The sequence below is a fragment of the Chiloscyllium punctatum genome, chromosome 8 (genome assembly GCF_047496795.1).
Source record: "Chiloscyllium punctatum isolate Juve2018m chromosome 8, sChiPun1.3, whole genome shotgun sequence".
Taxonomy (NCBI): domain Eukaryota; kingdom Metazoa; phylum Chordata; class Chondrichthyes; order Orectolobiformes; family Hemiscylliidae; genus Chiloscyllium; species Chiloscyllium punctatum.
Window position 1 is genome coordinate 115,483,789 of NC_092746.1, and position 17,765 is coordinate 115,501,553.

The following is a 17,765-nucleotide window of genomic DNA, read 5'->3' on the forward strand; positions in this document are numbered from 1 at the left end:
GCGAAGAAGTGGCAGATGGAGTACAACATGGGAAAGTGTGAGGTCATGCGCTTTGGTAGGAAGAAGAGAGGCATGGACTATTTTTTAAATGAGGAGAAAATTCAGAAGTCTGAAGTGCAAAGAGATTTGGGAATTCTAGTCCAGGATTCTCTCAAGATAAACTTGCAGGTTGAGTCAGTAGTTAGGAAGGCAAATGCAATGATGGCATTTATTTTGAGAGGACTTGAATATAAAAGCAGGGATGTACATCTGAGGCTTTATAAGGCTCTGGTCACACCACATTTGGAATATTGTTTGCAGTTTTGGGCCCCATATCTCAGGAAGGATGTACTGGCCCTGGAGCATGTTCAGAGGAGGCTCACAAGAATGGTTCCAGGAATGAAAAGCTTAATATATATGAGGAACATTTGAGGACTCTGGATCTATACTCAATGGATTTTAGAAGGATGTAGGGGAATCTAATTGAAACTTGCAGAATACTGAATGGCCTGGACAGAGTAGGTGTTGGGAAGATGTTTCCGTTGGTAGGAGAGACTAGGACTCAAGGGTATAACCTTAGAGGTAGACCTTTTAGAATGGAGATAAGGAGAAACCTCTTTAGTCAGAGAGTGGTGAATCTATGGAATTCATTGCCACAGAAGGCTGTGGAGGCCAGGTCATTGAGTGTATTTAAGACAGAGATAGATATGTTCTTGAGTATCAAGGGTTATAGGGAGAAAGTGAGAGAATTGGGTTGCAAAACTTATCAGTCATGATAGAATGGCAGAGCAGACTCGATGGGCTGAATGGCCTAATTTCTGCTCCTATGTCTTGAGAACATTTATGACTGAATGAGACCATTTACCGGGGACTAACAAAAGGCTCAGTGGTTAGCAGTGCTGCCTCACAGAACCAGGGCCTTGGGTTTGATTCCAGCCTCGGGCGACTGTGGAGGTTGCACATTCTCCCCAAGCGTGCTGGGGTTTCCTCCAATGTATTTCTCAATAATGGCAGCAGCTGCCTAGGCCCCAGGCTCTGGGATACACTCAGTTTTCTACTCGAAGGCAAAGTATCGATAGAGCTGTGGAGTTAAAACATCAAACATAAAGTGTTTTATTGAAGTGGTTTGAAACTCAGATGGTTAGACCGGAGAACACAATAATTGAGAACACAATAATTGAGAACGTGCTGGGATACTGGTGTATTAGGCTCATCGCAGAGACTACTGGCTCAATCAGCCTAATGCATCCGTCCCAGAGCCCTCGAGAGCCAAGGTCAATCAGTTCCTAAATTCAAGAACGAACTATGGAGTAGAGTTATAGAGATGTACAGCACAGAAACAGACCCTTCGGTCCAACTCGTCTATGCTGACCAGATATCCCAAACCAATCTTGTCCCACCTGCTAGCACCCAGCCCATATCCCTCTAAGCCCTTCCTACTCAAATACCCATCCAGATGCCTTTTAAATGTTGCAATCGTACCAGCCTCCACCGCTTCCTCTGGCAGCTCATTCCATGCACAGTAGAAAAAGGATCTGAGTGACTCCTGCTTCTTGGTTGGTATAGACAGCTAAGTGGAACGGTCAGTGTGATAACCTTTCCTTTTGATCTTTCGACAGGCAGAAACTTCCCATTGACATAAATGATTACGTGATTGTAAATGGCAACAAGTCAGGCACTGCTCGTTATGTTGGCCATTTGGACGGTTCTGGAATGGCCAATGCCGTGTTTGTAGGAGTAGAGCTCGACGAACCAAGTATGTATACCTCCTTCACTAAATGTGCCAATTTAATCTTCATTAAAAGCAAAATCCTGCGGATACTGGAAATCTGAAACAAACACAGAATACTGGAGAAAATCAGCAGGTCTGGCAGTAATCTGTGGATAGAGAAACAGAGTTGAGCCTGGTATAACTTCTTCAGTATTGGAATGGGGGACTCGAAACGTTAGCTCTGTATCTTCGCAGATGCTGCAGACCTGCTGGGTTTCTGTGTTTGCAATGTAATCTTCAATCTGTTCTTTAAATGACCCTCTATCCTGATTCACATGATTATTTCTTGTGATTGGTCTTCTCGTGATCTTTCTTCTGCCTGTATTTCTCGCAAGACAAAGTTTTTCATCCTGCCTCAGTACATGTGACAATAAATTCAATTCACTTCTATTCTGTTTCTGTTTTGTTGAGATTCAAAGATCTTTCCCTTATTCCTGCATTTGGGCTTCTTGAAACCAGAGCACATAAGACTTTCGAGAACAATACACTCAGGTGACTGTGAGCACCATGTGAACTGACTAGACAAAGAATGCACCTGAAGGAGATGCCAAATCCAATGAGATGTGCTTGGCTTCCACTTTACATCCACCTACTGCATTTGAGATTAAGAACTCACCAAGTGGAGAAGTCATCTTTACCAATCTATCTCCTTCACCCACACAGCTCGTTTATCCATCTTTTCGGGCACTGCATTCCAGATCATAACTTGCTGTGTCAATAAGATGCTCCTCACCTCCCGTCAGACTATTCCTTTGTCTGAGCTCCCAACTCCAAACCATATCATTGGAGGCAAGTTCCAACTGGAGACAAGGCAAGACCCTCAGGAGGAGAAGTCAAAATTAAACCAATGGTTACTGATGGATGAGAGACTTCACTTACACAGAGTGAACAGAAAAGCTGAGATTTAAGGTGGAACGTGGTAAAAAAAAACACAATTATAGGGTCATACAGCACGGAAACCGACCCTTCAGGCTTACCCCTCCATATTGACCAAGTTTCCCAAACTAAACTTTTCCCAGTTACCTACATTTAGCCCGTACCCCTCTAAACCTTTCTGATTCATGTACCTAGTCAAATATCTTTTAAATGTTAGAACTGTGCTTGTATCTACCACTTCCTCTGGCAGTTCATTCCACACATGAACCATCCTCTGTATGAAGAAGTTGCCCTTAAGTTCCTTTTAAATCTTTCTCCTCTCACCTTAAAAGTATGCCCCCTAGTTTTGAATGCCCCCACCCTGGGGAAAAGACCTTTACTATGCACCTGATCTATGCTCATGTTTTTATAAACCTCTAAGATTGCCCCCGAATCTCCTACGCTGCAGACTATCCTTGTAACTCAAACTGTCCAGTGCCAACGACATCCTGATAAATCTTTTCTGAACCTTCTTCAATTTAATAATATCCTTCCTATAGCAGGGTGACTAGAACTGGACACTGGACTCTAAACGTGGCCATACCAATGTCCTATACAAACTCAACATGACATCCCAACTCCTAGACTCAGTGGTCTGAGCAATGAAGGCAATTATGCTAAATACTTTCTTAACCACCCTGTCTACCTCTGATGCAACTTTCAAAGAACCCTAGGTCTCTCTGTTGGTAACACTACCCAGGGCCCTACCATTAACTGTCTAAGTGCTGCCCTTGTTTGTTTTACCAAATGCAACACCTCGTATTTATCAAAACTAAATGCCATCTGCCAGACCTCAATACATTGATCTAATTGATCAAGACCCCTATGTAATCTTAGATAACCTTCTTCACTGTTGACTGTTGTTACGACACTGGGTAACACCCCCCACCCACCCCACCGCCCCCGTTAATTTAAACCCAAACGCAAAACATTTAACTCGTGCATAATCTGTTAAAATTCGAGAGGCAAAGAACTATCCCAAAAGTCATAGAGATGTACAGCATGGAGACAGACCCTTTGGTCCAACCCAATCTAGTCCCACCTGCCAGCACCCAGCCCATATCCCTCCAAACCCTTCCTATTCATATACCCATCCACATCCTTTTAAATGCTGCAATTGTACCAGCCTCCACCATTTCCTCCAGCAGCTCATTCCATACACGTACCACCCTCTGTGTGAAAAAGTTGCACCTTAGGTCTCTTTTATATCTTTCCCCTCTCACCCTAAACCTATGCCCTCTGGTTCTGGACTCGCTGACCCCAGGGAAAAGGCTTTGTCTATTTATTCTATCCATGCCCCTCATCATTTTGTAAACCTCTATAAGGTCACCCCCTCAGCCTCCAACACTAAAGTAAAAATTAACAACTTTATTTTATTAAAGTCTAACAGGGATTAATTAGAAAAACAACTATTTACCACTCCTTTCTCGAACGTATCTTTGACTTTCCCCCTCTACAATACTGGTCCAATAAATCCCCTGTTTAAGATTTATCAAAAAATTCAAATCTCAAAATCAGCCAGCTGTCAAATCTTCTCTTTGTGTCTTCTTCTGTCCTCTTTTCTTCTTCTTAGGGTTTCTGCTTCACAGGTCACTGATAGATAAAAGTACCTTTAAGAGAGCTATTCTGCAGGCAGTCTGTATATGTTGGCGGCTTGGCAGTTCTCTCCCAACTGTTCAATTTGTTTTATATTTATACCCCAAAGCATCAGATGGTTTCATTGGTCTTACCATTGTCAAAATACCAAATTCAAACTTGATCGGAGCTTAGTATCTTGGGTATGATTTAAACTGATTGGCCGAATTTGAATTTGTTTTTTGTCTCATAGCAACTTAAGGTACAGTACACCTCATAACTCTATTACCAATTTTGGTGTCATCTGCAAACTTACTAACTATGTCTCCTAAATTTTCATCCAACTTGTTTTATATAAATGACAAACACCAGTGGACCTAGCACCAATCCCTGTGGAACACCACTGGTCACAGGCCTCCAGTCCAAAAACAATCCTCTACTCTCGGTCTCTTACTGTCAGGCCAATTTTGTATCCTATTGGCAAGCTCTCCCTGAATCCCAGGTGATCTAACTTTACACAGAGTCCACCATGCAGAACTTTATCAAAGGCTTTGCTAAAATCCATGTAGACAATGTCTACAGCTCTGCCCTCATCAATTGTTTTGGTTATGTCCTCAAAAAACTCAATCAAGTCGGTGAGACAGGATTTCTCACTTTTGAAAGCCTCCCGCTTGCCAGTCATCACTTTACCTGCGAGCAGTCTACTCCAGTCACCTCTTGAAAGTTTCTGTCTCATATCATCAAAATTGGCCTCACTCTAATTAAGAACATTAACTTATTTACAAGACCTATCCTTTTCCATAACTATATTAAAACTAATAGAATTATGATCACTGGTCCCAAAGTGCCCCCCCCCCACCCCACACTAACATTTCAGTCACTTGCCCTACCTTATTCCCAAGGGAAGGTCAAGTTTTGCTCTCTCTAGTAGATATATCTACATATTAGAGTCATAGAAATGTACAGCATGGACCCTTCGGTCCAACCCGTCCATGCTGACCAGAAATCCCAACCCAATCTAGTCCCACCTGCCAGCACCTGGCCCACAGCCCTCCAAACCCTTCCTATTCATATACTCATCCAAATGCCTTTTAACTGTTGCAATTGTACCAGCCTCCACCACTTCCTCTGGCAGCTCATTCCATACACACACAACTCTGAGAAAAAGTTGCCCCTTAGATGACTTTTATATCTTACCCCTCTCACCCTCAACCTATGCCCTCTAGTCTGGACTCCCCTAACCCATAAGACCATAAGACCATAAGACATAGGAGTGGAAGTAAGGCCATTCGGCCCATCGAGTCCACTCCGCCATTCAATCATGGCTGATGCGCATTTCAGCTCCACTTGCCAGCGTTCTCCCCGCATTTCAGCTCCACTTGCCAGCGTTCTCCCCGTAGCCCTTAATTCCTCTAGACAACAAGAACCTATCAATCTCGGCCTTGAAGACATTTAGCGTCCCGGCTTCCACTGCACTCCGTGGCAATGAATTCCACAGGCCCACCACTCTCTGGCTGAAGAAATGTCTCCGCATTTCCGTTCTGAAATGACCCCCTCTAATTCTAAGGCTGTGTCCACGGGTCCTAGTCTCCTCGCCTAACAGAAACAATTTTCTAGCATCCACCTTTTCAAAGCCATGTATTATTTTGTACGTCTCTATTAGATCTCCCCTTAATCTTCTAAACTCCAACGAATACAATCCCAGTATCCTCAGCCGTTCCTCATATGCTAGACCTGTCATTCCAGGGATCATCCGTGTGAATCTCCGCTGGACACGTTCCAGTGCCAGTATGTCCTTCCTGAGGTGTGGGGACCAAAACTGGACACAGTACTCCAAATGGGGCCTAACCAGAGCTTTATAAAGTCTTAGTAGTACATCTCTGCTTTTATATTCCAACCCTCTTGAGATAAGAGACAACATTGCATTCGCTTTCTTAATCACAGACTCAACCTGCATGTTTACCTTTAGAGAATCCTCGACTAGCACTCCCAGATCCCTTTGTGCTTTGGCTTTATTAAGTTTCTCACCATTTAGAAAGTAGTCCATTCCTATATTCTTTTTGCCAAAGTGCAAGACCTCGCACTTGCTCACGTTAAATTCCATCAGCCATTTCCTGGACCACTCTCCCAACCTGTCTAGATCCTTCTGTAGCCTCCCCACTTCCTCAGTACTACCTGCCTGTCTACCTAACTTTGTATCATCGGCAAACTTCGCTAGAATGCCCCCGGTTCCCTCATCCAAATCATTAATATATAATGCGAACAGCTGTGGCCCCAGCACCGAACCCTGCGGGACACCGCTCGTCACCGGCTGCCATTCTGAAAGAGAACCTTTTATCCCAACTCTCTGCCTTCTGTTAGATAGCCAATCCTCAATCCATCCCAGCAGCTCACCTCGAACACCATGGGCCCTCACCTTGCTCAGCAGTCTCCCGTGTGGCACCTTATCAAAGGCCTTTTGAAAGTCCAGATAGACCACATCCACTGGGTTCCCCTGGTCTAACCTACTTGTTACCTCTTCAAAAAATTCCAACAGGTTTGTCAGGCATGACCTCCCTTTACTAAATCCATGTTGACTTGTTCTAATCAGACTCTGCTCTTCCAAGAATTTAGAAACCTCATCCTTAATGATGGATTCTAGAATTTTACCAACAACCGAGGTTAAGCTGATTGGCCTATAATTTTCCATCTTTTGCCTTGATCCTTTCTTGAACAAGGGGGTTACTACAGCCATCTTCCAATCATCCGGGACCTTTCCTGACTCCAGTGACTCTTGAAAGATCTCAACCAATGCCTCTGCTATTTCCTCAGCAACCTCTCTCAGAACTCTAGGGTGTATCCCATCGGGGCCAGGAGATTTATCAATTTTAAGACTTTTTAACTTTTCTAGCACTATCTCTTTCGTAATGGCAACCATACTCAACTCAGCCCCGTGACACCCTTTAATTTTTGGGATATTACTCATGTCTTCCACTGTGAAAACTGACGCAAAGTACTTGTTAAGTTCTCCTGCTATTTCCTTATCTCCCATCACTAGGCTCCCTGCATCAGTTTGAAGTGGCCCAATGTCTACTTTTGCCTGTCGTTTGTTTCTTATGTACTGAAAGAAACTTTTACTATTATTTCTAATATTACTGGCTAGCCTACCTTCATATTTGATCCTCTCATTTCTTATTACACTCTTCGTTATCCTCTGTTTGCTTTTGTATCCTTCCCAATCTTCTGATTTCCCACTGTTCTTAGCCACTTTATAGGATCTCTCTTTTTCTTTAATACATTTCCTGACTTCCTTTGTCAGCCAAGGTTGTCTAATCCCTCCCAGGGAAAAGACTTTGTCTATTTATCCTATCCATGCCCCTCAATTTTGTAAACCTCTAAAAGGTCACCCCTCAGCCTCCGACGCTCCAGGGAAAACAGCCCCAGCCTGTTCAGCCTCTCCCTATAATTCAAATCATCCACCCCTGGCAACATCCTTGTAAATCTTTTCTGAACCCTTTCAAGTTTCACAACATCTTTCTGATAGGAAGTCCATATAGATCATGTCTACTGCTCTGCCCTCATCAATCCTCTTTGTTACTTCAAAAAAAACTCAATCAACCTCGTGAGACACAGTTTCCCACGCACAAAAGCCATGTTGACTATCCCTAATCAGTCCTTGCCTTTCCAAGTACATGTACATCCTGTCCCTCAGGATTCCCACCAACTACTTGCCCACCACTGAGTTCAGGCTCTATAGTTCCCTGGCTTGATAAAGACTTTTTTTTTTAACACATTCAACAGGCTCCTCCAGTCCTTAACACTATGCCAGTCCCAGTCTATGTTTAGAATGTTAAAATCCCTTATTACAACACTGTTATTCTTTCTCGTGTCAATTTCCCTCTGACCATTGCAGGGCCTATAGTACAATTTCATCAAGGTGATCGTCCCCTTCTTGTTTCTGTGATGTCCCAGTTCCAAGTTTCCACGAAGGTCCTGAATTCGTCTGCCTTCCCTGTAGGATCCTTGCATTGAAATAAATGCTGCTTAATTCAGAGTTACCTCATTCTCTGACTAGCTCTTGTCTGCCTTTTCTAAATAACACACTTTTTAAAATTCAGAGTTATTCTCATCGGTCTCTCTATTCTCATGATTGCTTAGGATTCCCCTATCCCTCTCCCTGCTAGTTTAAATACACTTGAATAACAGTTGCAAATGTCCCTGCCGGGATATTGGTCCCCTTTCCGTTCAGGTGAAACCCATCCCTTTTGGATAGATCTCTTCTGCTTCAGAAGAGATCCCAATGATCCACAAATCTGAATCCCTGCCCACTGTACTATCTCCTCAGCCATTGATCTATCTGTCCTAGCTCCCTATTCCTACTCACACCAGCACATGACACTGGGAATAATCCAGAGATTACTACCTTCTAAGTTCTGCTTTTTTACCTCCTTCCTAACTTCTTGTATTCACTCTTTCCCTAATTATGCCATTGTTATCAATGCGCACAACAAATTTTGGCTTCTCACTCTCCACTTTGACAAGATGCTGCAACTATTTGGAGATGTCCTTGACCCTGGCACCAGGGAGGCAACATGCCATCCTGAATTCACGCTCTCAGCCGCAGAATCACCTGGCTGTACCCCTGATGGGAAGAGTCCCCTGGAACAATCTTGACAAACCCTGCTTAACCTAAGATTCATTCTTATTATTGGCTCTTTACTGCAGTATTCGGAACAAAGTAAATGAATTAACAGCACAAGTGCATGTTATGATCTAATAGCCATAATGAGGAACGAGAAAATGGCACAGAAATTGAATAAATATTTTGCATGGGTCTTCACACTAATAACACTGTTTCCAAACATATTCAGTCAAGGGGCAGAAGCAGGAGAGAAAATAAATGCAATAATTATCACGAGAGAAAAAGTACTGGGGAAACTAATGAGTGTAAGGGTGATAAGTCCCCCAGAGTGGATGAGTTACATTCTAGAAATTTTCAAGGCACTGACTACATAAAACAGATACACTGGGAGCAATCTTTCTAAAACTTTACATTCTGGAAAAGTTGCTGAGGATTGAAAAACTGCCAATGTAGCCACTTTAGTTAAAAAAGCAGGCAAAACAGATGTTTTGTTAGCTTGACATCTGTTATTGGGAAAATGTTAAGAGTTAATTTTAATTTTGTGTATGTGTGTATATAAAAACATCAAGCAATGTCAGCATAGCTTCATGAAGGGGAAGTCAACCCTGACAGGTTGATTAGAATTCTTGGAGAAGCTAACAAGCTCGGGAGGTAAAGAGGAAGCAATGGACGTAATATATTTGGACTTCCAAAAGTCGTTTGAGGCAGAGTGGAGTAGATTCACTTGGTTGAAAGCAAGTGTGGAGGGACTGTTTTATGAAGACAAGTTGAGTAGGTTGGGCCTGCACTCATTGGGGGTTTGGAATGAGACCTTATTGAAGAATGCAAGATTCTTAGGGTACTTGGCAGGGTAGATATAGAGAGCTTGTTGCCATGTGTGGGGAGTTTCTTGTGCTGGGAGAAACCACCTCAGAAGAGATTGCTAATTTAAAACAGAGATGAGAAAGAATTTCGTTGCAGAATGTAGTGCATTTGCAAAATTCTTTCCTGCAGAAATTTGTCGAAGGTGGGTCGCTATGTATATTCAAGGCTGAGACAGATGTTCAATCATTAAGGGAATCAAGGGTTATGGGGAAAAGGCAGGAAAGTGGAGCTGAGGATGATCAGAATGAGCCACAATCTCATTGAATGGTGGTACAGACTCAATGGGCTGAATGGCCTACTTCAGCTCCTATGTCTTATGACGTACAAGTCATTTTTCCACAACGTGTGTGTTGTGAATAGAAATTCACTATAACGCAACTGATGAATTGGGGACACTTGTTTCTAAAGCGTGTATTGGTTATAACATATTTCCAGCCTCATTAGTTTAAACGGTGCTGCTATTATGCGATTTTCTCATGACAGGATTGTAGGAGAACAAAATTACTGGTTATAGCAGATGTACTCAAATACATGTGAAAATCTTTATAAATGTTGGTCAATTTAATTGTCATTTATTTCTTTAAGGACAGGGTCCTACTACCAATGAGATTAAAAATACATAAAACTTATCATACATCATGAAATGATGACACTTGTATTTTTAAACATTGTCAAAAGATCCCGGACGTCACAACACAGCTGCTGCCATGGTTTAAGAGTGCTGGGAGTCTATGTAAAGCATGTTAACTAAAACTGAACCACAAAATGATTGGGGGTGAGGGGATTCGAACTCCCAATCTGTAGTGAAGCCAGAAAGGGTAGCACCGCTGAATGTGGGTGAAGCTGCCACAGCCTTATCCAGGGGTCATTCAAATCCCTCAGATAGAAATGGGTGCAAGGACACACCAAAACGTTCCCACTCCTAGCCTTGATCCACCATATGGAGGTATAAAGACCTGGATCAGGTCTCTGCTTCATTGTTAACGTGGGACATGACAGGGACACCAAGGGGTTCAGTCTGTTGTGGTTGTAGGTTCTGGATTAAGGCGGATCAGTTGCACATGAATTCAGGATAAATCATTTGTCACCCAGCAATTGGCATTGAGCAGAGAATGAGAGAAAAATTCCCAGTGGGGGAGCACAGGTTAATGCACTGTGTTGGATTGCAGGTGGACAACATGACGGTACATTTGCAGAGAAGAGGTATTTCCAGTGTTACGAGAACTTTGCTGTTTTTGTTCCAGTCCACGAGATATTTTACGTTATAAATAGAAAGGTAAGATTGGAAGAAATTACAACAAAGTTAACTATATATTCCACGCTTGGGTGACTGTGTGTGGAGTTTGCACATTCTCCCTGTGTTTGTGTGGGTTTCTACCAGGTGCTCCGGTTTCCTCCCCCAGTTGAAAGATGTGGAGGTCAGGAAGATCGGCCATGGGAAATTGTCCAGTGTTCAGGAATGTGCATGCTGGGTAGGTTAGCCATGGGAAATGTGGGGTTCCAAGGATAGGATGGGGATCTGGGTGGGATGCACTTTGGAGGCTCAGTGCAGACTTGATGGACCGAACGGCCTCTATCTGCACTATAGGGATTCTATGACAAGTTCTAGCTCCATGACTTAAGGGAGTATGTTCTAGCACAAGGCCACAGATTGTAAAGTCTTGGCTCTCCAAAAGACAACGGGAGGGTAAGGGAAGAAGAACTACAAAGCAGATGAAAGGCCCCTTACAATACCACACTTTTCATGTCTTCAGAATGTCCCAAAGCAGTCAATAACCAGCAAGGTGCTTTGTAAGTATAGTCACTGTTCGAGTGTATGAAGCTCAGCTGCCAGTTTATACATGTTCAAACTTTACTTTGTCACAGCCAAAGAAATCCATTTCACCTCCAAGGCCAAGCTCGCTGCAGCACTGCCACTCCCTCGGGTCGCTCTCCAACAATCCCAGGGCCAGAGGAGAGCACAGCCATCAGGCCATCTCCAGGAGAAAGCAGCAGCACCTGCCCAAGAACCTCCATTCAAATAGGAGAGTTCTGAGAAAGTCAGGAGTGTCTACCTCCTTGGGAACATCGGTCACGAGTGTGAACCCCACTCAGGAAGAATGGAGTGACAGTAATGAGAGGACAGAGAAGGTAGTAGTCTCCTCCTTGCAGACAAAACTAAGCAATCGGACTTCCACTATCACTGCGAGTCTACCTCCCGACATCCCCCACTATAGGTCGGTTCATGCACCAAACAAGGTCACCCCAAGGAAAGTTTCCAGGTGGGTTCAATCACTCCCGTAGACTGCAATCACCCTCTGAATGCTCAAATAATTTGTGTTTTTGTTCTTAGGAGGTTCTGTGATGACTGAAGGAGGAATTTTGGCCAGTGCACAGAAGAACTTAGTGACATTTTTAAAAAATAATATTTATGTAAAGGATTTGGTGGCCTTGGCAAAGGTGGTCACTTGATGCCCATTCCTAATTGCCCTGTAGGCTCCGTCAAAGCACAAATAAGTGTCAACCCCATTGCTGAGAATCTGGAATCACATATAAGCTAGACCAGTTCAGACATACTGCCTTCTGTAATGTAATCAGCCAATGGTTATGTGTTCAGTACGAGGGCAGCTTCTCATTCCATATCTTTTCAGAATTCAAATTTTTAATCGCGTGCTGGGACATTAGCTTGGGGTTCTTGATTCACAGTTCACTGGCATTACCATGACGACACTGGCTTTCTGTGAGGAAAGACTTGCCATCGGTGAAGTCAGGGCATCTTGGAAACGCTGTTTTTGAAGCAAGTTCACAGTTGGAAAACTGGTGGCCAATTAACTCCCACAAACAGCAATTTGACTATTTCATCAATGTTATTGTCTAAGTGTTGGTTAGTGGATAAATATTGGTCAGCACTCTGCAGCATCTCTTTCCTCTCCTTTGAACCAGTGCGACCAGAATTTCTACATTCTCAAGTACATGAGGTGAAGTTTCATGTAATGGCTGAACTGAAATACACAGCACCTCCATTAGTGTTACTCAGCCTGGAGTCAGACCTGAATCATTGACTCAGGTCAGAGTGCTACCCCAAGTGGTGCAGCTGACACAGTATTGTCAGAGTCATTTACTACACAAAGTAAGTGAGAACATGAGCCACTCAGTAGCACCAGTGTGCATCTTGTTGTTAGTACACACAACTGCTACTGAGCATCGGTGACGGAAGGGCTGGATGTTTGTAGTTTGATTGCGGACACATCTACAAAAATCACATTCTCCACCACTGACACTCCGTTATTACCAACACCACCACCACCACCACCACCACGGACACTCACTCAGTTATTACCACCACCTATACGATACACTGCAGAAATTCACCAAAGATCCTCATACAGCACCTTTCAAACCCACGACCACTTGAAGGACAAGAATAGCAGATACACGGGTACACCACCATCTCCAAGTTCCCCTCCATTCTGACTTGGAAATATATCACTTTTCCTTTGCTATCATTTGGTCAAACTTCTGGAATTCCCTCCCTAAAGGCATTGTAGGTCAACCTACAGCATACAGACCGCACTGGTTCAAGAAGGCAGCTCACCACCACCACCACCTTCTCAAGAGGCAACTGGGGACGGGCAATACATGTTGACCCAGCCAGTGATGCTCATGTCCCACAAATAAATAAAAACAAATTCCACCCATTGAGGCCTTCCAAGAAGCAATCTGTACATTAAAATTTCTTTTTGAAGTTATTTTTTGTTAATTGTGGTCCATGTCATACCATGCTGTGTGCAAAAGTTCCCTTTGCATTTGATAACTACTATTGTACATGTAGCTCTTGTACCATCAGTTATTGAATAGTTTGCTTCCTTATCTTATCCAAATCCCTCAACTTTAATCTCCCTTGCACTAAGGAAGACAACCCCAGATTCTCCAACCTAATCCACCCAATCGCTGGACCTGTTTCTGGTAATCTTCCTCCACACTGTCTCATTGACCTTCACGTCTTTCCTGAGTGTGGACTGAACAAGAGTGTTAGACTGGCATTAGGTGATCAGATACTGGTATCGTATTTAAACTCTCAACCTTCTATTAAAGATGAATGTGACCGATTGAAGTGAAAAAAAATTCCTTTAACGTAAACAAAAGCTACTTAGGTCAGAAACACGAGTGTTTTGTGGAGAATGGCTACTGCAGCTTTCCATTGAAACTCAACTTAAGCTCAAAGCACAGCACCTCCCATTTTCACCAGGCACTTTTACAGCCTTACGGGCTCAAACCATTTTAGATTGCACCCTGTGCCCTTATGTTGTTTCCTTTCTCTTTGCGAGTTTTATCTCTTGACGTTGCAACCAAACGGAAAGAACTGCAGATACTGGAACAACATCAGAAACAAAAACAGAAATTGCAGGGAAGGCAGAAATCAAAGTTAAGATTTCAGTTCCAGTGACCCTTCCTCTAATCCCATTTGACCCATATCCTTCTAAACCCTTCCTATTCATGTACCCAGCCAGATGCCTTTTAGATGTTGTCATTGTACTTTCCTCTGACAGTTTATTTCCATACATGTACCACCCTTTGCATGAAGAAATTGCCCCTTATGACCCTTTTAAATCTTTCCCCTTTCACTTTAAACCTTTCCTCTCTACCCTGGGGAAAAAGCCTTTACTATTCACCATGCCCCTCATGATTTTATAAACCTCTGTAAGGTCACCCCTCAGCCTCCAATGCTCTAAGGAAAACAACCCCAGCCTACTCAGCCTCTCCCTGGATAACTCAAACCCTCCAACCCTGGCAACATCCTTGTAAATTGTGAGTTCTGAGGAAGGATCACTGACCACAAAACATAACTCTGATTTATGATCACAGATGCTGCCAGACCTGCTGAGTTTTTCCTCAATATATATCCTTTGTTTCTTCACTTGTTACTTCTTCTGACCTTGCACCACAAAACCTTCTTGAATCTCTCCTGTCCTCTGCCCTCTCACAGATCTTTCCTTTTGACCTCCCCATCCTTTCCCTACCAATCCACCCATTTGCTCAAAATCTATACTTTGTTAAACTCTTCCCTGTTCAGACAAAACATCTGTTCTGTTTTTCTATCCACAGACCTCTAGGACTGCTAAGTTGTTCTCGCATTGTTTTCCTTTTGGATTTCTTGGACAATGTTTGCCCCTTCCCTTCTTCGAGTACTAATAATCAAATCAGACTCTGGAGTCAGCAATCTGAGGTCTCAGATGCTGATTGATCAGTAAAGGGATCTTCTTGATTAGTAAGGGTTACAGGGAGAAAGCAAGAGAAAGGAGTTGAGAAACATCTCAGCCATAATCTAATGGCAAGGAGGAGAAAGTGAGGTCAGCAGATGCTGGAGACCAGAGTTGAAAAATGTGGTGCTGGAAAAACACAGCAGGCCAGGCAGCATCCGAGCAGGAGAAGGATCGACGTTTTGGGCATAAGCCCTTCTTCAGGGCTCAGTGTAATGGCAAGCAGACTTGATGGGCTGAATGGCCCAATTGTGCTCCTATATCTTATAGTGTTCAGGTTTGGAAAAGAGAAAGAAAGGGAGAGAGAAAGAAAGAGAGAGAGGGAGAAAGAAAGAGAGAGAGGGAGAAAGAAAGAGAGAGAGGGAGAAAGAAAGAGAGAGAGGGAGAAAGAAAGAGAGAGAGGGAGAAAGAAAGAGAGAAAGGGAGAAAGAAAGAGAGAAAGGGAGAAAGAGAGAAAGAAAGAGAGAGAGAAAGAAAGAGAGAGAGAAAGAAAGAGAGAGAGAAAGAAAGAGAGAGAGAAAGAAAGAGAGAGAGAAAGAAAGAGAGAGAGAAAGAGAGAGAGAAAGAAAGAGAGAGAGAAAGAAGGAAAGAAAGAAAGAAAGAAAGAGAGGGAGAAAGAGAGAGAGAGAGAGAGAGAGACAGAGAGAGAGGGAGAGAGAGAAAGAAAGAGTCAGAGATGTAGAGCACGGAAACAGACCCTTCAATCTAAGTTGTCCACGCTGACCAACAAATCTCACCCTATTTGCCAGCACTTGGCCCATAGCTCTCTAAACCGAAAATGTGTTGCTGGAAAAGCGCAGCAGGTCAGGCCCGAAATGTCGATTCTCCTGCTCCTTGGATGCTGCCTGATCTGCGCTTTTCCAGCAACACATTTTCAGCTCTGATCTCCAGCATCTGCAGTCCTCACTTTCTCCATATCCCTCTAAATCCTTCCCATTCATAAGCCCATCCTGATGCCTTAAATGTTGTAATTGTACCAGCCTCAAGATATGAGAGACACCTAAGGGGCAAGGTTTTCACACAGAGGGTGGTACGGATATGGAATGAGCTGCCAGAGGAAGTGTTGGAGGCTGGTACAATTGCAACATTTAAAAGACATTTGGATGGGTGTATGAATAGGAATGGTTTGGAGGGATATAGACTGGGTGCTGGCAGGTGGACTAGATTGGGTTGGGATATCTGGTTGGCATGGACAGGTTGGACCGAAGGGTCTGTTTCCATGCTGTTCACCTCTATGACTTATTCTGGCAGCTCATTCCATACACGCACCACCTTCTGCGTGAAAGAAGTTGGCCCTTAGGTCCCTTATAAAGCTTTTCTGCCTCACCCAAAACCTGTCCCCTCTAGTTCTGGACTCCCTCACCTCAGGGAATAGACCTTGCACAATTACCCTATTAATGCCACTTACAATTTTATAAACCAGTATAAGGTCACCCCTCAGCCTCCCCCTATAGCTCAAAACCTCCTGGCAACATTCTTGTTTATCTTTTTTGAACTCTTTCAAGTTTCACAACATCTTATAGGAGGGAGACCAGAATTGCACCCAATATTCCAAAAGTGGCCTAACCAATGTCCTGTACAGTCGTAACATGACCTTCCCAACTCCTGTACTCAATACTTAGACCAATAAAGAAAACCATACCAAACACCACCTTCACTATCTCATCTAACTGCGACTCTACTTTCAAGGAGCTATGGAACCAGCACTCCAAGTTCTCCCTGTTCAGCAATACTCTCTAGGACCTTAGAGATCAAAGTAAATGCCTGGACATGGATTACTTGCCAGATCAATTGGCTGTACCTCTATGTTCTGAAACAAAGACAAGAAACCAATGATCAGCAGTCAGAAGTAGATGGACAGTGAAAATAGTGTGTCTTTGGTTGTGGAGAAAATATTTTTAAAAAGCACTGCTCACTTTACCACTAGTTTTGTTCTTCTAACAGACGCTGACGATACAGAACTGACAATCACCAGAAAGAAGCAGTCAGATTTAAGGGAAGAATGTTTTCCTCGGACGGAAGATGGTTGGAATCACACAGTTTCTCCACGGCAGATTGCTTGTCTTGCTTAGTGAGCAGGCATTGAACTTGCTGGTTGGCTGGGAGCTTTGCCAGTAACACCAGTGAACCTGCACTAACCGCTGTAAGCCCTAACCGGGTAGCTCTGATAGCTGCACTTTCTCAGTTTACTGTAACATTTAATACCGTTGTTACAAACCTCTACTCAATAAAACCTGCACTGAAATCAGGTGGAACTCTTGCAAACATTGATACCAGAGGCAGCACTGACCTACATGAAAGCTGCTCTAATCACTTTGCCCACTCTACTCTTCATTGGTACAGAAATGGCCACAAATACAGACGTCAGTGACATCTGACTTTGTAGCAGTAAATCTGCCTAGCCATTTTGGGCTCTCTGCCCAGGTTCCCAGTTGCAGTACAACTTCCTGCTAAGTAATGGATGCACAAATACAGAGGTCAAATATTGCTGATTCACCCTTGCATTCCTAAATGGTTCTTACTTTGAAGTGGTCAGGAGTTATTTTAAAGCTCAGGAGGGTTGTGAATCTTTGGAATCCTCTAATCTAATACAAAGGCCTTTGAACAATTGATGTGTCTATCTAGGATTGAGGTCAATAGATTTTTGAACACCATGGAATTAAGAAGACAGGGTGAGAAGATAGAGTTGAAATAGCAAATTAACCTTAATCTTATTGAATGGTTGAACAAGCCCAAGGGATCATATGGTCAACTTTTGCTTTACATTTTTAAACTTTCAGTGTACCATTGCAAGAGATTG

The 17,765-nt window shown here is 43.3% G+C and overlaps 1 protein-coding gene across 4 annotated transcripts in view; it reads left to right on the plus strand.

Moving 5' to 3' along the window:
• LOC140480834 (uncharacterized) overlaps positions 1–17,213 on the plus strand; it is an 88,979-nt gene extending 71,766 nt beyond the window's left edge. For 2 of the 4 annotated variants that reach the window (XM_072576297.1, XM_072576296.1), the window contains 4 exons: positions 1,599–1,735; positions 10,895–11,001; positions 11,592–11,986; positions 16,910–17,213. In XM_072576297.1, the coding sequence (XP_072432398.1) occupies positions 1,599–1,735; positions 10,895–11,001; positions 11,592–11,986; positions 16,910–16,916 (646 nt within the window). In that variant the 3' untranslated portion in view covers positions 16,917–17,213. The remainder of the gene's footprint in view (positions 1–1,598; positions 1,736–10,894; positions 11,002–11,591; positions 11,987–16,909) is intronic. The other 2 variants (XM_072576298.1, XM_072576299.1) reach the window with 2 other exon arrangements.
• The last annotated feature ends 552 nt before the right edge of the window (positions 17,214–17,765 follow it).